This window comes from Mobula birostris, chromosome 16 (assembly GCF_030028105.1).
Source record: "Mobula birostris isolate sMobBir1 chromosome 16, sMobBir1.hap1, whole genome shotgun sequence".
Classification (NCBI taxonomy): domain Eukaryota; kingdom Metazoa; phylum Chordata; class Chondrichthyes; order Myliobatiformes; family Myliobatidae; genus Mobula; species Mobula birostris.
The window spans coordinates 80,496,101-80,520,648 of NC_092385.1; the positions used below are offsets into that span (position 1 = coordinate 80,496,101).

Consider the following 24,548-nt stretch of genomic DNA (forward strand, 5'->3'; position numbering starts at 1 on the left):
ACAGATTGACCAGATTAAAATGTATGTATGAGGATATTTATATAACACCGCAGTTCTCAACTGAGTGGCAGAAAATTTTGGGGGAAGAACTCTCATTTCTCAAATACTCCCATAACTGCCAGCACTTACTAGCTTTAATCCTTAGAAGCTTGTGCTCCGGCTTCAGCATATAACTAAGCTGAAGTGTTGATCTTCTGATTCACTACAAGCTAGTCTCAGAATGCAGATTCCTTAGACGTTCAAAGTTCCCTGTGCCTGTAAATCCTGATTCTGCAAACCCGTGTTGGCAGACTGGAGAAACAGAAGCCATTGGACAGGGAGGGTTTTCTATTATTCCTGTTGAAGATCCATGTGATAGTTTTTGAGTTTAGTGGTGTTGGTTATCTTTCTAAGTGAGATTGCTGTCTGCTGGTGATGTAGTGGCGCAGTGTGATATTAACCAGATCCCTGGGCTCAGTTTTTAATGGTGTTTTTGACAATGAACTAAGTTAAGGCTTCATTTGGTTCATTTAATAAGCTGCATTATTCTGCTGTAGAATGTCAAGTGCAATGAAAGACGCTTGGCAAAATGACTAAGAAAATAAATCTCCATTGTGCACTTAAGTGACCCCTTTAATGACCTCTGACGCACAAGGGTGTAAAATTGTTTTGAAGTAGGGGTTGATAGGTTCTTGATTAGTAATAACATCACAGGTTACAGGGAATGAGGTTGAGAGGGAAAATAAATCAACCATGTTTGGCAGGGCAGGTTCAATGGACCCAATGTCCTAATTCTGCTCCTATGTCTTATGGTTTTATGGACTAAAGTACAAATAATAATTAGGATGAGCTTCAGGAGCTTTGAAATAGAATTAATTAAAAAAAAATCATCACTCTCTGGGTGTTTGTCATGATAATATTAGCCTGAAGGTAAGTTCCTGATTTGGGTAGGGTGATGTGCAGGAAGACAGTGGCAGATGCAAATAATAAAACAATTAGGTCAGCATTGGTAGTTGGTGAATCTGGCAAATGGGTTATGTTGGTTGTCAAAGCCATTCACGGTGGGGCCTGCCTCACAGTTAAAAATCCAATCTATTGGTGGCTAACCTCCTGTTAGATTCAATATGCCTGCGGACATGCTGATAGAAACACGTGGATGGCCAAATCCAGATGATGTACTTGTCATTGAAGATTGGCTCCTTTGGTGGAAGACTTTTATAGTTTAACTTCAATTTGCTGAAGATGTTTATGGGAATTGGCCTGTGTAGCTGTTCTTCCATTTTGCCTTTTAATACATTTGAGCCACATGTTGACTTATAGTTTTATATCATGAAGGATAGTACATTAATTATTTGTTACTCGAAGACTACATTTGCCAGTCACTTTCTTGGGATGGAAAAGCCTCTTGGACTGGATTTTCTTTAGTAGGACCCTTTGCTTGCAGTTACTGCATCTATTCCCCAGTGTTCTGAACAAAGCTTCTGTGAATTAGCTTGCTGAGATGAACATCAAATCCCCAAATGTAGAAATGTGTCACTCTAGAAGTGGTTGCGCCTGCAAAACTCCTCTGGAAATACTCGACAAGTGTCAAAGCTCTCTCCCCCCCCCATTTGTAGTATTTCAGTGCTGCTAATTACCAAAGTTTTTGAATGATGAGTTTTTAAAAAAATAACAATTTTTTAATAATCGATTAAAACACTAGTTAGCCATATTAAAAGAAACTTGAGTAATTAAAGTGTACACCTTTCTTCCCTGAAACCCAAGTATGTAAGTGGCTGGCAGTCTTGTTAAGCTTTTTTCTGTTGTTTGTTTGTACATTGAGTCTAGAAGCAGACACCAAACTGGAAATTGCAATTGAAAATAGAGTTCAGTAGGAAGATTGGGACTTGCCCACAGTTATGTGGGTAAACGTTTGGGGTTAATTGTGGAACTGCAGTATTTACGAGAAAAAGCTTAGGCTCTTGGCTGCAATAGTTCTTGTCTAACGTCTCTGTATATGCATTATTTTTATTGTTTTTGCCTCCATGTTTTCTTAGTTTGTGTTGCTGATGCACATTTTCTCTTTGGTATCATCAATAATCACGGTTTTACAGACCACTTCAAATATATTATTACCAGAAATTAAGTTGAGATCTTAGTGTTATGAATGAAGGATTAAACTGAGGCTCAATAAATCAAGTGGTTAATTCGAGAGGGCCTACTACTGACTAACTGAGAGATTGGATGTCTAGGCGGGTCGAGGGGGTCATGGGATTAGGAGAGACACACTAAAGATTAAGAGCAAGATTTGGCAATATCTTCATGAACCTGCTTTCAATTTGGTAAGATTACAGCTGGCTCGATTCAACTTACCTGCTTGGTTCTCTTAACCCTTAACTCATGTATAGCTCAAAAATATACTTTTTAACTCTTGAATGTACAATGGATTCTGGGTAATTGGCTCACTGGTTAATAGGGGCAGCTGCTTATTTGGTGCAGCTCTTAAAGACCAAAAAAATAATTGGGAAAGTAGCTGGGATTCCTTTTATCTATTTGGGATACAATGGCACTTAATTGGGACATGAAACTGTTCCTAAAGTTTCTAACTAGCATCAGTCGCGTGCACTTGCGTTTAGAGTAAACTTTTTAAATAACATCTGTTGCATGTGGTTGTGTTCAAAAACCATTGATTTTTTTTGTCACTGATAATTAGCGAAAAATAATCAGTAAGGCAATTTGGAACTCTTGCTCACTGCAATTTCAAGCATTCAGGCTCGGAGATGCCAGAAATGGACGTGAGCAAAAATGAAACTACTTCACTACTTCAGGTTAGGAACTACAAAGAATTTGAAGTTATTGGCAATCATCTTGAACGTTGCAATGAAAATGATGATTTGGAGGATGCAGTCATCAAAAGCAGTGCATTGTCTGTGTTAATTTTATTCATTTGCTGGCTGATCGTTCATACCCAACAATGGCAGGAAACCTGTGTGGGAGAGTTTTTAAAAACAGTTGCATATGTCTAAAACTAAATTATCGCAGTTTTTACTCTGACATTAGTCCCGTTTGTGATAAGTGTAAAGGGGGTGAGGCTTCTTTTATCCATATGTACTAGACCTGTCCTAGTCTAGAGAAATTCTGGGGAGAAGTTTTATCAGCCCTGTCCCATATTCTTAATTGCCACTTAGAACCTAACCCTCTGATTGCTCTTTTTGGCACCTTGGGTGAAGTAGACATGCACTTGAATCCTACTAAACGTCGAACATTATCTTTTGCCTCCCTCTTGGCTAGACTGTTAGTTCTTAGGTGGAAAGATGCTGCCCCACCCACACGCTCAATGACTTAGTGATATTATGTCTTATTTAGACCTTGAAAAGATTCATTATTCACTTCTTAATTCAAACTTTTCATAAGGTGTGAGGACCTTTTCTTGAGTACTTTCATAACTCCTCTTTAGATTAAGTTTATCCTTTTTTGTACCACAATCCCTTACTTTCAGCTTTTTTCTGTAATTTTTACAGTTTTTTGTTGTGAATTACATTATAATTTTGGTAGTCGGCATTATTTTTTTTTTTAACAACTCTGTGGGGTCGAATGCTCCGATTAATTTTTTTTCTTTTATACACAGAAATGGTTGGCCTGGGGTTTTTTTTAGTGGGAGGTCAGGGAGGATATCAATCTTACATGGTTTTATTTTGGGTGCTTTTTCTTTGTTGTTATGAATTATATATTGGACATGTTTGTTTCGCACTGTATGAATCTCCATTTTGTTGATGGGTTTTTTCTGTAGCTATATTGTGGAAACGTATAAAAAAAATTAATTTAAGAAAAAGCAGTTGCACTGGGCCAGTTCCACTCTCAAACTTGGAAGTCGAGGTCCAGTGGTACAAGTAATTTTACTCATTCAAGAGTCAATCAAAAGAACACGACAGCGTACTCTGGATTAATTTCTCTGATAACTATTAGAAACTACAGTATTATAGTTCTGTAGTAGTATTGTTAGTGTTCTAATTCATTTTGTGTTTCATATAAATGCATAATTTGTTACTCAGTTTATTTGTAGTTTGTCTCTTTTTATACGGTTTTAACTTTTTCCATAAACTTCAGCTAATTGGGGCAGACACTTAATTAAGGCAAAATGTACTGGTCCCAGAGTGTCCCAATTAACTGAAATCCACTGTATTTAATGGCTCATCAGTTAAAAGAGAACTGATTAAAATTGGAACTTCTGATCTTGATGTGGGATAAGGTAAATAAAATTTTATTGAATCTGGAGGACTATTGACTGTGAATGTAGAAGTATGATTAAGTTTAGAGAAAGTTGTTGGTGCTGTGGATGGCGAGGAAGGTTGTCTAGGCTACAAAAGAATATTGATCAGATGGAAAGTTGAGCATAATGTGGCAGGTAAAATTTAACGGGCATTTTAAGAAGTTCTGTAGAGGTACACAGTACTTGCAGTAAATGATAGGGCACTGAGGAGTTTTGATAAATGAGAGACCTTGGGGTACATGTCTGTATAGTTTACTGATTGTAGCAACATGTGTAAATAGGATGGTGAAGAAGTTATATGGCTTCATAACTGGGCATGGAATAAAAGGCTGGTTCTTTATACTGCAACTGGTCAGAACACATGGTATATTCTGTGTAGTCCTGGTCTCTGCCATATAAGAAGGACCTAGTTGTGCTGGTGAGAGTGCAACAGAGATATTCCAGGATATTGCGTGGATTGGAGGACTTTAGTTATGGAGAGAGATAGACCAGTCTGTATTTGATTTTCCAAGAAAAGAGTATGTTGAGCAATAACCTGATAAAGGTGTATAAAATTATGAGGAGTATAGTTAGAGTGTTGTTTTTTTTTTCCCTATGGTCATGGTATCAGAAACGAGGAAAAAGGCTTAAGGTAAGAAGAAGGAATTTTAAGGGGATTTGAGGGAAAGGTTTTATATTTTGCAGAGACTGGTGATGTTTGGATTTCACTGCCAGAAGAGGTGGTGGAGTCAAACTACCTTTCAGAGATATTTAGTCAAGTACTTAAATAAAGCAGAGAAAAGTATAATGTTATATAGGGCAAATAAGCAAAAAAGACAGCATTGACATGACAAGCCAAAAGGTTTTTGTGTTGTACAACTCTGCCTGTAGTTTTTGGAGTATAGAAGAATGAGGAATGACCTCTTTCAGATAGATAAAATGAGAGTGACTCAAATATAGGGCATAGCTGTAAGATAAAGATCAGGTAATTTAAACTTCTTCCTGAGAAAGGAAGAAGTTGCTTCTCACCACATGTGAATCTCTAGCATTCTCTGCCTTGGTGGGTGCTGGAAGCTGGATCATTAGAAGAATTTGAAGTGCAGGTGGATAAATACTAGATAGATGGAGCTTTTTGTAATTGAGCTTTGAACAGTGATTAATCTAGACATGAGACATTTGAGAGGAGGACATTTCTCTCAGGTCCACTATTCGAGTAGAGAAAAGTAGCAACAGATCGCAGCAGTGTGTTTGAGCTTTGACCAGCGACCAATCGGTATTTGGGATTTATTAGCAAGAGCAAATTAGGGGCAAGTACAGCGGCCATCGTCGCAACATTTGTCATCTGAATGGACAGAGTCAGACTGGTGATCTTGAGACTTAAGCTTTTCAAGGCTTCAACGAGGAGAGGCTTCAGGCAGAAAAAACAAAGAAGAGAAAAGCTATAGATGACTTTTTCCTTCCCTCCTTTATACCTGCTTAGTTAAGACAGTAGAATTATCAGGCAGCATGTGGGAAAGCAGAGACCTCCAGTGTCCTTGACAACTACAACTGCAAGAAGTGCATCCAGCTGCAGCTTCTAACACTCTGCATTAAGGAGATGGAGCTGGAACTGGATGAACTCCAGATCATTCAGTGAAGGGGTGATAGGACATATAGAGAGGTAGTTACACCCAAGGTGCAGGACACAGTCAGGAAGGGAAATGGGTTAAGGATCCAGTATAGAATACCCCTGTGGCCATCCCCCTCAACAACAAATATGTCACTTTGGATACCGTTGGGAGATACACAGTAGTTGGGTCTCCGGCACTGATTCAGAAGGGAAGGGGGGAGAAGAGGCACACTGTGGTGATGGGGGGAGGGGGGGTTTGTTATTTAGGAGAACAGACAGGAGGCTCTGTGGGCAAGAATGAGATTCCTGAATGGTATGTTGCCTCCTGGATGCCAGGATCTGGGTCATCTCGGATAGAGTCCTCAGCATTCTTAAGTAGGATGGTGAACAGCCAGAGGTCATGGTTCCATGCAGGTACCAGTGACATGGTAGGACAAGCACAGGGAGTTTGGCACTAAATTAAGGGCAGGTCTGCCAGGGTTTTGATCTCAGGATTGCTACCCATGCCACATGTATTAAGGCCAGAACTAGGAGGTTTATACAGTTTAACACGTGGCTAAGGAGTTGGTGTAGAAGGGAGAGTGTCAGATTTTTGGATCATTGGGCTCTCTTCGAGGGAAGGTGGAACCTGTAAAGAAGGAATGGTTTGCACTTGAATGGAGGGGGCCTAGAATCCTAGCGTGGTTGAGCATGGTGCAACTAGTGTCTGAACTGCGTATATCTCAATGCAAGAAGTATCATAAGACCATAAGACATAGGAGCAGAATTCAGCTATTTGGCCTATCGAGTCTGCTCCACCATTCAATCATAGCTGATCCTTTTTCCCACTTTCTCAGCCCCACTCCTCAACCTTCTCTCTGTAACCTTTGATGCTGTGTCCAATCAAGAACCTATCAAGCCCTGTCTTAAATACACTCAATGACCTGGCCTCCACAGCAACCATAAATTCATCACCCTCTGGCTAAAGAAGTTTCTCCGCATCTCCGTTTTAAATGGATGCCCCTCTATCCTGAGCCTGTGCCCTCTTGTCCTAGACTCCCCCACCATGGGAAGCATCCTTTCCACATCTATTCTGTCTAGACCTTTCAACATTCAAAAGCTTTCAATGAGATTCACCCCCCTCTTCACCCATCCTCCTGAACTCCAGCGAGTACAGACCCAGAGCTATCAAACCTTGTATGATAACCCTTTCAGTCCTGGAATTATCCTTGTAAACCTCTTCTGAACCCTCTCCAATGCCAGCACATCTTTTCTTAGATGAGGACTCCATGCCACACACCAGTGAGGGTAAGACTGGGATGATTTGGCAATTGAATACGTGGTTGAGGAACTGGTGCAGTGGGTAGGGGTTCAGATTTATGGTACATTGGGATCTCTTCTGGGGAAGGTATAACTGATACAAAAGGGACGTGTTAGGCCTGATGCAGGGAGGACCAATATCCTTGTGGGAAGGGTTGCTACAGCTGTTCAAAAGAGTTTGAACTAATTTGGCAGGGGGTGGGAATCGGATTGATCGTGCTGAGGATGAGGTAAATGTTTTACAAGCGGGGCAGTGTGTAGTGAGACTGCTAGCAAGGAGAGGCTGATGATCGGGCAAAATTGCAGTCAACAGGATGAGTTGCAAAATAAAAGGCGGACAAAATAGAAAAGTGTATTTCAATGCACACAGTATATAGAATAAGGTTGATGAACTTGTAGCACAGTTACAGATTGGCATGTATGAGGTTTTTGTCATCACTGAGTCATGGCTGAAAGAAGATTATAGCTAGGAGCTTAACGTCCAAGCATGCACACTGTGTCAAAAGGATAGGAAGGGAGGTAGAGGGGGGTGACATGGCTCTGTTGGTTTTAAAAAAAATGAAATCAAATCACTTGAAAGAGGTGACATAGGATTGGGAGGCACTGAATTGTGGGTAGAGCTAAGGAACTGCAAGGGTAGAAACACCTTGATGGGGGTCTGCAAATAAAGATGTCTTAAAAATTACAACAGGACATAGAAAGTACATGTCAAAAGGGTAATATTGTGATAGTCATGGGGAATTTCAATATGCAAGTAGATTGGGAAAATCAGGTTGGTGCTGGATCCCAAGAGGAGGAATTTCTACAAAGTGTACAAGATGGTATTTTAGAACATCTCATAGTTGAGCCCATGAGGGGATCAGCTATTTTGGATTGGGTGTTGTGCAATAAACCAGAATTGATTGGGGAGTTTAAAGTAAAGGAATCCTCGGGGCCAGTAATCATAGTATGATAGAATTCACCCTGAACTCTGAGAAGAAACTAAAGTTAGAGGTATCAGTATTACAGTGGAGTAAAAGGAACTACAGAGGCAAGAGAGAAGAGCTGGCCAGAATTGATTGGAAAGGAACACAAGCAGCGATGACGGCAGAGCAGCAATGGCTGGGAATTCTGGGAGCAATTTGGAAGGTGCAGGATGTATGCATCCCAAAGAGGAAGTAGTATTCTAAAGGCAGAATGACACAACCCTGGCTGACAAGAGAAGTCAAAGCCAATATAAAAGCTAAAGAGAAGGCATATAATAGCGGGGAAGTTGGAGGATTAGGAAGCTTTTAAAAACTAACAGAAGGCAATTAAAGTCATAAAGATGGAATATTTAGGTGAGCTAGCCAATGATATTAAAGGGGATACCAAAAGTTTCTTCAGATATGTAAAGTGAAAGAGAGACGAGAGTAGGTATCGAACTGCTGGAAATTGATGCTGCAGAGCTAGAAATGTGGGACAAGGAAATACCAGACAAACTGAATAAGTAATTGTGGAAGAAACTAGCAGCATTACTAGGAGAAGGTTCTTGGGAAACTGAAAGGTCTGAAGATAGATAAGTTACCTAGACCTGACGGACGATACCCTGGGGTTCTGAAAGAGGAGGTTGAAGAAATTATGGAGGCATTAGTAATGATCTTTCAAGAATCAATGGATTCTGGCATGGATCTGGTGGACTGAAAAACTGCAAATTTCATTCCACTCTTCAAGAAAGGATAGAGCAGGGGCGGCCAACCTTTTACGTTCCATGTGTCATTTTTTTCACACACGAGTTCAAATGCGCCATACAACTCTTGTACCCCCATTCAATTCTTGTAAAAATGTGTTAATATAGAACTCATGCATGAAAAAAAACGCATCGGAACCCTTGCGTGAAAAAATTGATGCATGAAATGTACAAGGTTGGCCACCACTGGGGTAGAGGAAGAAGAAAAGAAATTGTAAGCCATTTAGTCTGACCTTAGTGGTTGGGAGGATATTGGAGTTGATTATTAAGGATGTGGTTTTGGGGAACTTGGAGACACATGATTACATAGCCTTTAGTCAACATGGTTTCCTTAAGGGAAAATCTTGCCTGTCAAATCTGTTTGAATTCTTTGAAGAAATAACAAGCAGAATAGACCAAGGAGAATTGGTTGATATTGTGTCCTTGGATTTTCAGAAGGCATTTGACAAGGTGCCACACAAGAGGCTGCTTAACAAGTTAAGAGCCCATGGTATTACAGGAAAGATACTGGCATGGATAGAGCAACACACATCAAAGTTGCTGGTGAACGCAGCAGGCCAGGCAGCATCTCTAGGAAGAGGTACAGTCGTCGTTTCAGGCCGAGACCCTTTGTCAGGACTAACTGAAGGAAGAATTAGTAAGAGACTAAGAAGGAAGAGTACTAACTCTTCCTTCAGTTAGTCCTGACGAAGGGTCTCGGTCTGAAACGTCGACTGTACCTCTTCCTAGAGATGCTGCCTGGCCTGCTGCGTTCACCAGCAACTTTGATGTGTGTTGCTTGAATTTCCAGCATCTGCAGAATTCCTGTTGTTGGCATGGATAGAGGTTTGGCTGATGGCAAGAGGCAAAGAGTGGGAATAAAGGGAGTCTTTTCTGGTTGGCTTCGGTGACGATTGGTGTTTCACAGGGGTCTGTGTTGGGACTGTTTCTCTTTATATCAGTGATCTGGATGACAGAATTGATGGCTTTGTGGCCAAGTTTGCAGGTGATACAAAGATGGGTGGAAGGGCAGGAAGTTTTGAGATAGTAGAGAGGCTACAAAAGGACTTGGATAGGGTTAGGAGAATGTGCATAGAAGTGGCAGATCGAATACAGTGTCAGGAAGTGTGTGGTCATGCATTTTGGTAGAAGAAATGAAAGTGTAGGCTATTTTCTATATGGAGAGAAAATTCAAAAATTGGTGGCCTAAAAAGACCTGGGAGTCCTTGAGCAGGATTTCCTAAAGGTTAACATGTAGGTTGAATCAGTGGTCAGGAAGGCAAATGCGATGTTAACATTCATTTGCAGATGACGAGAATATAAATGCAAGGATGTAATGTTGAGGCTTTAGAAAGTACTAGTGAGGCCTTACTTGGAGTATTGTGAGTAGTTGTTGGGCACATGGCCAAGTGGTTAAGGCGTTCATCTAGTGATCTGAAGGTCGCTAGTTCGAGCCTCAGCTGTGGCAGCGTGTTTGTGTCCTTGAGCAAGGCACTTAATCACACATTGCTCTAGTGTCTGTGTGAGGAATGGCGCCCCACACAGAATTCCAGTCTGCGCCTTGTAGGGCATGAAAATGCCCGACGCAGGCCTCTCATGGTCTGAGTCAACATTCCCTCCCTCCCTTTGGGCCCCCTGTCTTTGAAACGATGCGCTGACATTGGAGAGGGTTCAAAAGAGTTTCATAAAAATGATTCTGGGATTGAAAGGTTTGTTGTATGAGGAGTAGTTGATGTCTCTGAGCCTCTACTCACTGGAATTCAGAAGAATGAGGGGTGACCTCATTGAAACATCGGATGTTGAAAGGTCTTAATAGAGTGGATGTTTCCTATGGTGGGGGAGTCTAAGACTAGAGGACAGAGCCTCAGAATAGAGGGTCATCGCTTTAGTGTGGAGATCTTTAGCAGCGAGTGGTAAATCAGTTGCGTTGTTGCCACAGGCAGTTGTGGGGGACAAGTCGTTGGTGTATATATAAGGCAGACATGGCCAGATTCTTAATTAGTCAGGGCATGAAGGGATATGGGTATAAAGCAGGAGATTGGGGCCAAGAGGGAAAATGGATCAGCCATGATGAAATGGCAGAGCAGACTCAATAGCCCATGGCCTAATTCTGCTCCTATATTTATGGTCTTGTGGTCAATTTCATTTAAATACATAATTTGTTACTCAGTTTGATTTTTGATACTTTCTCTTTAACTATTTCCATGAAACTTAAGCTAATTGCGCCAGAAGGTACTAGTTCTGATGTGTTCCAATTAACCAGAATCCTCTGTATGCCTTTGCATAGACGTGTACTTTCATTGGATTACCAGCAGGTGGCAGTATGAACCTGGGTGAGCTGAAACCTGCAATTTGATATTTTCAAGTGTTCTGTCAGGAATTTTTTGTTAGTTGTGGATTGCTAAAATTTCTGGCATCCTTGCCTTTATTGCTCACACAAATTGACCCTATTTACAAGGTTTGTTCAAATAGTACTCAGATCATGTGGCTGAGAGTCTGGTCTAGCAGGTAGCATAGACCAGTTTGGGATGGGGACATCGGTCAACCAAAGATTCTTAGGACTTTGTGGTAGTTTGATGCTCATTAATACTAACGTCAGATTATTAGATTGTTTAATGAATCTAAATTGATCATCTGCTGTGGATTGTTATCAGGTTCAGCCAACAGCTCTCCTTCATTCTATTGTCGATTAGGTGATATTAACTGGCCTTGACAATGGGTCAACATTTGACCGAGTTCATCATCAAGGAGGCACAGTAAAATGTGATGGCGATTTATTGGTGTCATCTTCAAAATTACCAATCAAGCTTCCTATATACTCAGCCGAATTGTTAACATTATCATTAACACTCATTCCTGTGCCATAGGCCTCCAATCTGAAAAATAATCCTACACTGCAATCTTCTGACTCCTTCCACCAAGCCAATTTTGTATCAAGTTGGTTAGTTCACCCTGGGTCTCATGATTTCATGTTTTGGAGCAGCTTACCATGTGGGATTTAGTGTACTGATCTGTAGATTGCTTCAGCACAAACTTTTTGCTCAATTGAGGTGAAGCAAGGAAAGGAAGAATCAGCAGACACATTTCCCCATCTGCTATTGTCGGACTTAAGGACGATATTAGAAATTAAGACAGAGATCCACAGAATAAGCTTTAACTGCTGAGTTTGAAATGCAATTTATACTATTATGTGTACCTTTGCATTTGTTTTCCTTTCAGGTGGGTGTTTAAACAGCTTTATGACAAAGGACTTGTCTACAGAGGTGTGAAAGTTATGCCATTTTCTACTGCATGCAATACGCCACTTTCTAACTTTGAAGCCCATCAAAATTATAAGGTGACATAATTTTTAATTGCTCAGTATAGTTTTATTAATGTTCTAACAATGGCATTAGTGTAGTCTATACTTAAGCTCCTCCAAATTTTACACTCTATGATCAGTTCTGGAAGAAATAAAAATGAACAGGATAAGGCCTTTATTGCAACTATTTGCCGAAGTCTTTGATGATTTAGAATTAATCTCGATTCAAAGCATTTATTTCTGATTCAGAAGGAAAATTCATTACAATCCCCTTTCTCGCAATACTAAATGCAAATTATAAACTTTGTCTGACTCAGATGCTGCAAATAATTTCAAATGCTGCAAATAATTTCTGTCAGTTGTTAATTTTGTTGGTAAATCCATCTATACTGGCATGATAGAAGATAAACAGCCTGTTACTTCAATTATTTCAGCTCCTCCGAGACCAATGCAGCCTTGTAATGAAACTGATTTGATGAAATCTGTACTAAGTTCTTCATGAATGCCAGGGCAGCGTTGTGGTTAGCATGACACTATTGTAACTTAGGATGTTCAGTAGTTTGGAGTTCAATCCTGGCACCATTTATAAGGAGTTTGTTCAAAGGTTAATTTGTTATCAAAGCATGTATCCATGTACATCTCTGAAATTCATCTTCTCCAGATAGCCACGAAACACAGAAAGAACATGAAAGTCTTTCAGAGAGGAACATCAAACCTGCCACTCGCATACAAAAAAGAATGGTGTCCTGATCATCAACACCCAAAGCCCCTCCCTTCACACAGAATGGAACAAGAACATCAACCCCCAAACCTCCTCCCCTTGCACAACAAAACAAAAAATGGGCTCTAACAAACACAGAATATAAAAATGATAAGTCTGGCAAAAGTCCACAGTCCATTAACGCAATAGTCCAATCCGTAAACGCAGAACCACGGCGCCATCTTCCAATATCACTGACATTCATCAAAAGAGTGGGACAGAGACTCACCACACAAGGCAGAGGCCTACCCGCCTGTCACAGACTGCTTCTCGGTAGTGATCAAAAAGAGGGCAGTCGGTGCTGAACTCTTGCTCGCCTTCTGCATTTGCCTCGATGCTTAATCAAGGTGATTAATCAGCGAAATGCCGTCGAACATTGACTCATGCCCCATCTCAAAGTTTTTTCTCATCGAGGCTGTCAGAGTATGCGCTTGCTTCCCAGAATCTTTTTGGAGACAGCAAAGCACCGGATTATTCAGTCAATCTCCAACTTGTAAATCACAGGCTGTAACAGTTCCAGAAACACATTTAAGGTGAAAAACATGTAACAGAAGTAAAACGACATTTTCATGGCATTGCTTTCTTCTGGTTAACTGTTGTGTGTTTCCTCGGGTGCTGTGATTTCCTCTCACAGTCCAAAGACATACGATTAATAGGTTAAATGGCATATTGTCCTGTGATTAGGCAATGGATTGCTGGGTGGTGTGGCTCATTGGGCCAGAAGGGCCTGTTCCGCGCTGAATCTCTAAATATAAAAAAAACAACATGCTGCAGTAGACACCATATACTTATCAGTAAAACCCTTCGATCTATACATTATCATCTCTAGAAAATGGACTTCTTCTATAAACGTGCTCCTGGAGTTCAGGGGAAAGACTCCTCTGGGGGGGAAAAAATACTCACTCCTATTCCTTACTCCTTTCAGAGGTACAATAGTTCTTTTCATGTCATGAGTTTGCAGGGCCACATCAGAAAGTAGTGAAGAAATTGTGCATCTACAAACTGAAGTGTCCTAGATTTTTAAGAGTAGTTACAGTTGTATGATAAGGTGTGATAAATTTTATTAGCTTATATTTTGAAGATGAGTGATTAGCATTTTTCAGTGCCAATTAACAAATCTTGATGATGAAAAAAATCAGATGGGACTGGTTGTTAATAAGGTGCAAGTTTTGTAAGCAGCCATGGAATATAAAAAGGTTTAACTCATTTAGTTCCAGTATCATTCTGCATGTATGGGTTTTATTTCTGAGCGTTGTAATCTGGTTTAACATCAAGTGATTTAATTTTTGACGTGTTAACATTTTTATCCAGAGTTATCTTGAATTGTAATAGCTATTTGGGCTAATCATTCATAAATAATAATTATTCATAGATCATGACAATTGTTAAAAGAATGATAAATTTGAATTCATATGATCACTTCCTGTGTTTCCAAATATATACATACATTACACTTAAATGTCTAATTCTAAACTTTAGAAAGATGTATATTTCATAGTGTTTTCTTGCAGGATGTTCAAGATCCTTCTGTCATTGTGACCTTTCCATTAGAGGAGGATGAAAATGTTTCATTGGTTGCCTGGACAACAACACCATGGACCTTGCCTAGCAACCTTGCTGTATGTGTCAGCCCTGAATATCAATATGTGAAAATCAAAGGTAAAATTTGCCTTAAGCTAATGTGTAGTTAATTTTAAAGTTCTGAAGCCTGGAATATAAAACCAGCTTTACATTCTTCTAGGTAATCTAATAAAATATTTCATGATGTTGTTTATCATTTAGCTATAAAGAGTAGGCATGGACATGTGTACTGGATAGGTGTCAATAGCATCTTGTAAAAAAGGCAGTAAAATTAATATTCAGGTTCCAGAAATGTAAATGCTTTCTACCTGATCCCCAGATACCATTCACTGCTTGCCTAACACAGTCAAGAAGTTTTTTCTGAGCTCAGTGTGAACTAATAATGCTCTAGTTAGGAACACATCAAAATTCTGGACTTTAAAAACAATAAAAGGACTTCTGCAACAGTGATAGAAACAGTTAACCTTTGAGTGGGAAGAATAATGTGCAGTGTTCTCATTGGGTGCAGTGTCTAGCAAGCAATGGGGAAAGATGGAGAACTCTTCGCAATATGCTTCCATTGCTCGTTGGGCATTGCACAGAATGAAAACCCTGCATATTTTTCTCCAAAATTTCTGGTGTAGCACTTCATGTTAGGAAATATTGGGAAAGAAAAATTCTGTCATTATTTCTGTTTAAGCTCCTTTCCAAGTAATTTCTGTGGAAAGTCAGCAATGAGAAAATAGAATCAAAATGCAAAATTCTGGACTTCAGAAACAAAAGAAGTTCAGCAGCATTGGTAGAGAGAAACAGTTAACCTTCAAGCTGACTGCCTTTCAATAGATCAAAGCAAAGTTAAAGGTAAAACTAGTTTAATAATTAGAGAAAGTTGGAAGGAGAGAACCAAACAACACACATCAAAGTTGCTGGTGAACGCAGCAGGCCAGGCAGCATCTCTAGGAAGACGTACAGTCGACGTTTCAGGCCGAGACCCTTCGTCAGGACTAACTGAAGGAAGAGTGAGTAAGGGATTTGAAAGTTGGAGGGGGAGGGGGAGATCCAAAATGATAGGAGAAGACAGGAGGGGGAGGGATGGAGCTAAGAGCTGGACAGGTGATAGGCAAAAGGGATACGAGAGGATCATGAGACAGGAGGTCTGGGAAGAAAGACGGGTGGGGGGGGACCCAGAGGATGGGCAAGGGGTATATTCAGAGGGACAGAAGGAGAAAAAGGAGAGTGAGAGAAAGAATGTGTGTATAAAAATAAGTAACAGATGGGGTACGAGGGGGAGGTGGGGCATTAACGGAAGTTAGAGAAGTCGATGTTCGTGCCATCAGGTTGGAGGCTACCCAGGGAGAATATAAGGTGTTGTTCCTCCAACCTGAGTGTGGCTGCATCTTTACAGTAGAGGAGGCCGTGGATAGACATGTCAGAATGGGAATGGGATGTGGAATTAAAATGTGTGGCCACTGGGAGATCCTACTTTCTCTGGTGGACAGAGCGTAGGTGTTCAGCAAAGCAGTCTCCCAGTCTGCGTCGGGTCTCGCCAATATATAAAAGGCCACATCGGGAGCACCGGACGCAGTATATCACCCCAGTCGACTCACAGGTGAAGTGTTGCCTCACCTGGAAGGACTGTCTGGGGCCCTGAATGGTGGTAAGGGAGGAAGTGTAAGGGCATGTGTAGCACTTGTTCTGCTTACACGGATAAGTGCCAGGAGGGAGATCAGTGGGGAGGGATGGGTGGACGAATGGACAAGGGAGTCGCGTAGGGAGCGATCCCTGCGGAATGCAGAGTGGGGGGGGAAGATGTGCTTAGTGGTGGGATCCCGATGGAGGTGGCGGAAGTTACGGAGAATAATATGTTGGACCCGGAGGCTGGTGGGGTGGTAGGTGAGGACCAGGGGAGCCCTATTCCTAGTGGGGTGGCGGGAGGATAGAGTGAGAGCAGATGTACGTGAAATGGGGGAGATGCGTTTAAGAGCAGAGTTGATAGTGGAGGAAGGGAAGCCCCTTTCTTTAAAAAAGGAAGACATCTCCCTCGTCCTAGAATGAAAAGCCTCATTCTGAGAGCAGATGCGGCGGAGATGGAGGAATTGCGAGAAGGAGATGGCGTTTTTGCAAGAGACAGGGTGAGAAGAGGAATAGTCCAGATAGCTGTGAGAGTCAGTAGGCTTATAGTAGACATCAGTGGATAAGCTGTCTCCAGAGACAGAGACAGAAAGATCTAGAAAGGGGAGGGAGGTGTCAGAAATGGACCAGGTAAACTTGAGGGCAGGGTGAAAGTTGGAGGCAAAGTTAATAAAGTCAACGAGCTCTGCATGCGTGCAGGAAGCAGTGCCAATGCAGTTGTCGATGTAGCGAAGGAAAAGTGGAGGACAGATACCAGAATAGGCACGGAACATAGATTGTTCCACAAAGCCAACAAAAAGGCAGGCATAGCTAGGACCCATACGGGTGCCCATAGCTACACCTTTAGTTTGGAGGAAGTGGGAGGAGCCAAAGGAGAAATTATTAAGAGTAAGGACTAATTCTTCTAGACGGAGCAGAGTGGTGGTAGAGGGAACTGATTAGGTCTGGAATCCAAAAAGAAGCATAGAGCTTTGAGACCTTCCTGATGGGGGATGGAAGTATATAAGGACTGGACATCCATGGTGAAAATAAAACGGTGTGGGCCAGGGAACTTAAAATCATTGAAAAGTTTAAGAGCGTGAGAAGTGTCACGAACGTAGGTAGGAAGGGATTGAACAAGGGGGGATAAGACTGTGTCGACGTATGCAGAAACGAGTTTGGTGGGGCAGGAGCAAGCTGAGACAATAGGTCGGCCAGGACAGGCAGGTTTGCGGATCTTGGGTAGGAGGTAGAAACGGGAAGTGCGAGGTGTGGGAACTACAAGGTTGGTAGCAGTGGATGGGAGATCCCCTGAGCGGATAAAGTCGGTGATGGTGTGGGAGACAATGGCCTGGTGCTCCTTAGTGGGGTCACAATCGAGGGGTAAATAAGAGGAGGTATCCGCGAGTTGTCGCTGTGCCTCGGCAAGGTAGAGGTCAGTACGCCAGATTACAACAGCGCCCCCCCTTATCGGCGGGTTTAATAATAAGGTTAGGATTAGTGCAGAGGGAGCGGAGAGCAGAGCGTTCCGAAGGAGTGAGGTTGGAATGGGAACAAGGTGCGGTGAAGTCAAGATGGTTGATGTCCCGTTGGCAGTTAGCGATAAAGAGATCCAGAGCAGGCAGAAGACCAGAGCGGGCAAGTGCTACACATGCCCTTACACTTCCTCCCTTACCACCATTCAGGGCCCCAAACAGTCCTTCCAGGTGAGGCAACACTTCACCTGTGAGTCGGCTGGGATGATATACTGCGTCTGGTGCTCCCGATGTGGCCTTTTATATATTGGCGAGACCCGACGCAGACTGGGAGACCGCTTTGCTGAACACCCTGCTCTGTCTGCCAGAGAAAGCAGGATCTCCCAGTGGCCACACATTTTAATTCCACATCCCATTCCCATTCTGACGTGTCTATCCACGGCCTCCTCTACTGTAAAGATGAAGCCACACTCAGGTTGGAGGAACAACACCTTATATTCTGTCTGGGTAGCCTCCAACCTGATGGCATGAACATCGACTTTTCTAACTTCCGCTAATGCCCCACCTCCCCCTCGTACCCCATCTGTTACTTATTTTTATACACACATTTTTCGCTCACTCTCCTTTTAATCCCTCTGTCCCTCTGAATATCTGAATATACCCCTTGCCCATCCTCTGGGTCCCCCCCCCCCCCCCCCCGTCTTTCTTCCCGGACCTCCTGTCTCATGATCCTCTCGTATCCCTTTTGCCTATCACCTGTCCAGCTCTTGGCTCCATCCCTCCCCCTCCTGTCCTCTCCTATCATTTTGGATCTCCCCCTCCCCCTCCCAACTTTCAAATCCCTTACTCACTCTTCCTTCAGTTAGTCCTGACGAAGGGTCTCGGCCTGAAACGTCGACTGCACCTCTTCCTAGAGATGCTGCCTGGCCTGCTGCATTCACCAGCAACTTTTATGTGTGTTGCTTGAATTTCCAGCATCTGCAGAATTCCTGTTGTTTAGGAGAGAACCAAAGATATTTTTATCATTGAGTGGAAGGCAGGATGGATCAAGTGAAAAATGAGTAATGTGGTCAAAAGCAAAGGTATTACTGAATACTGAAGTACAGGTTTGGAAGAGACAGCAAATAAATATATGAAATTAGAAAATACATTATTCTAAGTTCAAAAAATTCTCAGAAAATACTGTAGTCATGGTTTTATTATCTATGTTGGATAGGTTTTTTTTAGGAAAAGATTATTCTACTTGTTTGGAATCTAATCTAACCATGGTCAAGGTTATGGTGGATGCAGTGGTTAAATTAGTAAACTAGTAATCCAGGCACCTAATTTATGGAATTTAAATTCAGGTAGTGGCACAGTAGAGTAATGAATAGTGTGATGATATTACAAAGCTAGCGACCCAGGTTCAGTTCTGACAGTGTGCGTAAGGAGGTTGTACGTTCTCCCTGTGACGGTACGGGTTTCCTTCGGGTGCTCCACCTTCCTCCCACATTCCAAAGACGTATGTGTTAGCAGGTGACTTGGTCATGTGGGTGTAATTGGGTGGTGCAGGCGTGTTGGGTTGGAAGGGCATGCTACTGTACTGTATCGTTAAATAAATAAATTACACGTTTGTTATAATTTTTTTTTGAATTTCTACATTGGAACAAAAAAACCCACCAACAAAAAGGAGATTTATACAGTGCAAAACCAATGTGTCTGACGTACAATTGATACCAATAAAGAAAAAGCACCCAAAATAAAATCACATAAAGTTAGTTTCTACCCCTCCCACTACGCACTCCAAGCCAACCATTATGATATAAAGAAAAGTTAATCAGAGCTTTTGTCGCCACAGAGCTGTGAATATATATAAAAAGGTGTATTGCCTACTACCAAAACTATAATATATTTCACATCATTAAAAAAAACATAAAAATTAACCAGAAAAGAAAGCTGAATGTAAGGGACTAAATCACTGAAAGAAAAAAGAAGATAAACCTTTAATCTAAAGAGGAGTTATGAAAATAATCAAGAAAAGGTCCCACACGTTATGGAACTTTATGCCCGAATTAAGAAGTGAATAATGAGTCTTTTCAAGGTCTAAGCAGGACATAATGTCTCTAAGCCATTGAGCATGAGTGGGTGGGGCAACATCTCTCCACCTAAGAAGAACTAAATATCTAGTCAAAAGAGAGGCAAAAGACAATGTTCGCTGTTTAGTTGGACTGGAGCGCGTCAACTTTACCCAAAATGCCAAAAAGAGCAATCAAAGGGTTGGGTTCTAAATAGCAATTAATGATTTGGGATAAAGTTAAAAAGATATCTCTTCAAAAGTTCTCCAAACCGGGAGAATATTTTTCCAGAATATAAAAGTGGATAAGTCTCTGGGTCCTGACAGGATATTCCCTAGGTCCTTGAGGGAAGTTAGTGTGGAAATAGCAGGGGCTCTACAGAAATATTTCATGTCATTAGAAACGGGGATGGTGTTGAAGGATTGGCGTATTGCTCATGTTGTTCCATTGATTAAAAAGGGTTCTAAGAGTAAACCTAGCAATTATCGGCCTGTGAGTTTGACGTCAGTGGTGGGTAAATTGATGGAAAGTATTCTTAGAGATGGCATAGACAGGGTCTGATTAGGAACAGTCAACATGGATTTGTGCGTGGAAGGTCATGTTTGACAAATCTTACTGACTTTTTTGAAGAGGTTACTAGGAAAGTTGATGAGGGTAAAGCGGTGGATGTTGTCTATATGGACTTCAGTAAGGCCTTTGACAAGGCCTCACACGGAAGGTTAGTTAGGAAGGTTCAGTCGTTAGGTATTAATATTGAAGTAGTAAAATGGATTCAGCAGTGGCTGGATGGGAGATAATGAAGTAGGTTTTCAAAGCTTGCAGAGAGATTTAGGCCAGTTAGAGGAGTGGGCTGAAAGATGGCAGATAGAGTTTAATGCTGATAAATGTGAGGTGCTACATTTTGGTAGGACTAATCAAAATAGGACATACATGGTAAATGGTAGGGCATTGAAGAATGCTGTAGAACAGAGGGATCTAGGAATAATGGTGCATAGTTCCCTGAAGGTGGAATCTCATGTGGATAGGGTGGTGAAGAAAGCTTTTGGTATGCTGGCCTTTATTAATCAGAGCATTGAGTATAGGAGTTGGGATGTATTGTTGAAATTGTACAAGGCATTGGTGAGGCCAAAGTTGGAGTATTGTGTACAGTTTTGGTCACCGAATTATAGGAAAGATGTCAACAAAATTGAGAGAGTACAGAGAAGATTTACTAGAATGTTACCTGGGTTTCATCACCTCAGATACAGAGAAAAGTTGAACAAGTTAGGTCTTTATTCTTTGGAACGTAGAAGGTTGAGGGGGGACTTGGTAGAGGTATTTAAAATTATGAGGGGGATGGATAGAGTTGACGTGGATAGGCTTTTTCCATTGAGAGTGGGGGAGATTTAAACAAGAGGACATGAGGTGAGAGTTAAAGGGCAAAAGTTTAGGGGTAACATGAGGAGAACTTGTTTACTCAGAGAGTGATAGCTGTGTGGAACAAGCTTCCAGCAGAAGTGAGGCAGATTCGATGTTGTCGTTTAAAGTTAAATTGGATAGCTATATGGACAGGAAAGGAATGGAGGGTTATGGGCTGAGTGCAGGTCGGTGGAACTGGGTGAGAGTAAGAGTCCGGCACGGACTAGAAGGGCGGAGATGGCCTGTTTCCGTGCTGTAATTGTTATATGGTTATACGGGACAAGCCCAATACACGTGGACAAGAGAAGCCTCGCCCAGTGTACACTTGTCGCAAAAGGGACTAATATCAGAATAGAACCGCTGTAATTTGACTTTAGACATATGAGCCCTGTGTACAACCTTGAACTGCAAAAGACAGTGGCGAGCACATAGAGGTTGAGTTAACTGACTTAAGAATTAAATCCCAAACCTCGTCAGACAGAGAAATATTCAAACCATGCTCCCAGGCAGTTGTAATTTTATCAAAGGGGGCACGCTTCAAGGTAGCTAGCTTATCACAAATAGTAGATATTAGACTTTTACCCAATGAGTTTATACAAAGAAACAAGTCCACAACATTTTTCCCGGGCGTCTCAGGAAAATTTGGTATTAAAGGGTTAATAAAATATCTAATTTGAAGATATCTAAAGAAATGAGTTTTAGGTAGGTTAAACTTTGCAGACAGTTGTTCAAAAGTTGCAAAGCAATTGTCTATGAAAAGATCTTCAAAACGCCTGATGCCCTTTCTGTACCAGTCTTGAAATGTTGAGTCTTGCATGGAAAGTCGGAAAAGATGATTATGAAAGATAGGACTAGAGAGGGAGAAACCATAAAGACCATAATGGTTTCTGAACTGAGCCCATATTCTCAGAGTATGTCTAATGAGGGGATTAACAATTAGTTTGGGTAAATGACAAGGAAGTGCGGAAATGGAGAAATACTTATGGGAGTTCAACTTCATTGCCACCCATTTGGGCAGTCAGACTGATTATGAAAGAAAGACCAAAAAGTAAGGCAGTGAATATTGACTGCCCAGTAATAAAAACGAAAATTGGGCAAGGCCATACCATCTTTCCTTTTAGGTTTTTGAAGGTGAACTTTAAGTCTGGGACGTTTGCCCTTCCATAGATAGGACAAAATAATAGGATCGGTAACGAATCAAGAAAAGCTTTAGAAATAAAAATTGGTAAAGATTGGAATAAGTATAAAAATTTAGGAAGGATATACATTTTAACAACATTAATTCAACCTACCAGAGACATCGACAGAGGTGACCAGTGTGCCAAACTCTGTTTTGTATGATTTAAAAGATTAGTAAAATTTTCTCGAAAAAGATGCTTAAAGTTCCTTGTTACAGTAATACAGAGGTAAGTGAATTGATTATATACTATAAAAGGGTGCTTATGAAATTCTAATATTTGTGCTTCTCTGTTAATTGGGAAAAGTTTGCTCTTGTGTAAATTAAGTTTGTATCTGGAAAGCTGACTAAATTTATTAAGTAGTGAAAACACTGGGGGTAAGGATGTAGTCGGATTTGATATAAAAAGCGAAAGGTCATTGGCATAAAGAGAAACTTTATGCTCAACACCCCCCCTCCAAATCCCCGTCAATTCAACGCAATCACCAATGGCTCTAAGGCCAGATCAAAAAGTAAGGGACTTAAAGGGCACCCTTAACGGGTGCCACGTTTAAGGTTACAAGGTTGGGATTGCTGGGAGTTGGCCAAAACAGAGGCAGTGGGACAAGAATATAGCAGTTATTCCATGTAATAAAACTTTGTCCAAAGTCAAATTTTTCTAAAACCGCAAGAGAATTCCACTCCACACGATCAAACGCTTATTCTACGTCAGGAGAGGTGACACACTGAGGAGTCCCAATTAAAGGTTGAATACAAGATATTAAATAGATGCCATTTATTAAAAAAGGGAGGCGATTTTTAATAAAACCAGTTTGATCTTCAGAAATAATTGAGGGTGCAATGTTCTCCAATCTACAAGCCAAAACTTCAGCCAAAATTTTAACATCAACATTTAACAAAGAAATCAGCCTCTAGGAGGAACACTCTGTTGGATCTTTGCCTTTTTTTGCTAAAAGAATAATACTTACCTCATTAAATGATGCTGGCAATTGACCATGTTTAAACGAATTGGATAAAACTAAGGTTAATTGAGGCAAAAGCAGTGAAGAAAATGATTTATAGAATTCTGCAGAGAACCCATCAGGTCCAGGAGATTTACCAGACTGCAGTGCAGAAATGGCTAAAGATATTTCCTCTAATGATAATGGCTCATTGTGTTTTGCTTTAAGATCAGGAGAAAGCGAAAGAATATTTAAACTATTTAAGAAATGCTCGACAGAAATGTTATCATTTAAAGATTCAGAAGAATAGAGTTGAGAATAATAGTTCTTGAATGTATCATTGATTTCAGAATGATTCAAGGTAATGTTCCCATTTCCCATTCGAATTTTAGTAATTTGTTGTTTAGCTTTAGAGCGTCTTAGTTGATTGACTAAAAATTTACCGGATTTATCACCATGAATATAAAGCTAGCTCCTACTTTCAAGAAGTTGGCATTCAATTGGATGAGTAGAAATAAGGTCAAACTTAGTTTGAAGTTCCACTCGCTTCTTGTACAGTCCCGGATTTTTGGTCTGAGCATATAGTTGGTCAGTTAGTTTAATTTGATTGACCAGATCTAATCGCTCTGTATAGGTCTTCAAATTCAGAGTATATGAAATTATTTGACCGCTTAGATAAGCTTTCATGGCATCCCAGACGACTTGAGTTGAGGTTTCAGATGACATGTTAATATCTTTTTAAAAAAAAGAGTTAATTCATAAATTTTACAAAATCATTATCTGACAACAAGGTCGGATTAAAATGCCAGTGTTTATTCATTTGAGGGAGACCAGGAAGAAATATGGATCAGGTAACTGGGGCATGATCTGAAATTAATGTACTCTGATAATCACAAGAGCGAACAGATGGAATCAGCAGATTATTGATTTAAAAGATAATTAATTCTAGTAAAAGTATTATGGACATGTAAAAAAAGAGTAATCCCTCTCACTTGAATGAAGAAAACGCCAAACATCAGAGATACCATAATTAGAAAGGAAAGACTGAATTGATAAAGCAGATTTACTTGGTAGTCTAGGAACAGAGGATGATCGATCCATAACTGGATCTAACCAAGAGTTAAAATCACCACTCAATATAAGAGAATATAAGCTCAGGTCAGGCAATAAAGAGAAAAAACAATCAAAAAACTCCACATCATCTGAATTGGGAGTATACAGGTTAGCCAAGTCTACCCTAGTATAATACAATTTCCCAGAAGCAATAATAAAACGACCATTTGTATCGGACACTTTGTTGTGAAGCTCAAAAGGAACATTTTGATTTATAAGAATAGAGACCCCCCTGGCTTTAGCCGGAAAAGTAGAATGGAAGTGCTGGCCCACCCACTTTAACGTGAGACGGGAATTATCAGAACTACGAATGTGTGTTTCTTGCTAAAAAGCAATTGCAGCATTGAGCTGCTTAA

General features: G+C 40.9%; 1 protein-coding gene across 2 annotated transcripts in view; it reads left to right on the forward strand.

The window, feature by feature from the left end:
- The window catches only part of iars1 (isoleucyl-tRNA synthetase 1), a 202,722-nt gene that overhangs the window by 36,145 nt on the left and 142,029 nt on the right, over positions 1-24,548 (forward strand). For both annotated transcript variants that reach the window (XM_072280984.1, XM_072280983.1), the window contains exons 6-7: positions 12,022-12,139; positions 14,375-14,522. In XM_072280984.1, the coding sequence (XP_072137085.1) occupies positions 12,022-12,139; positions 14,375-14,522 (266 nt within the window). The remainder of the gene's footprint in view (positions 1-12,021; positions 12,140-14,374; positions 14,523-24,548) is intronic.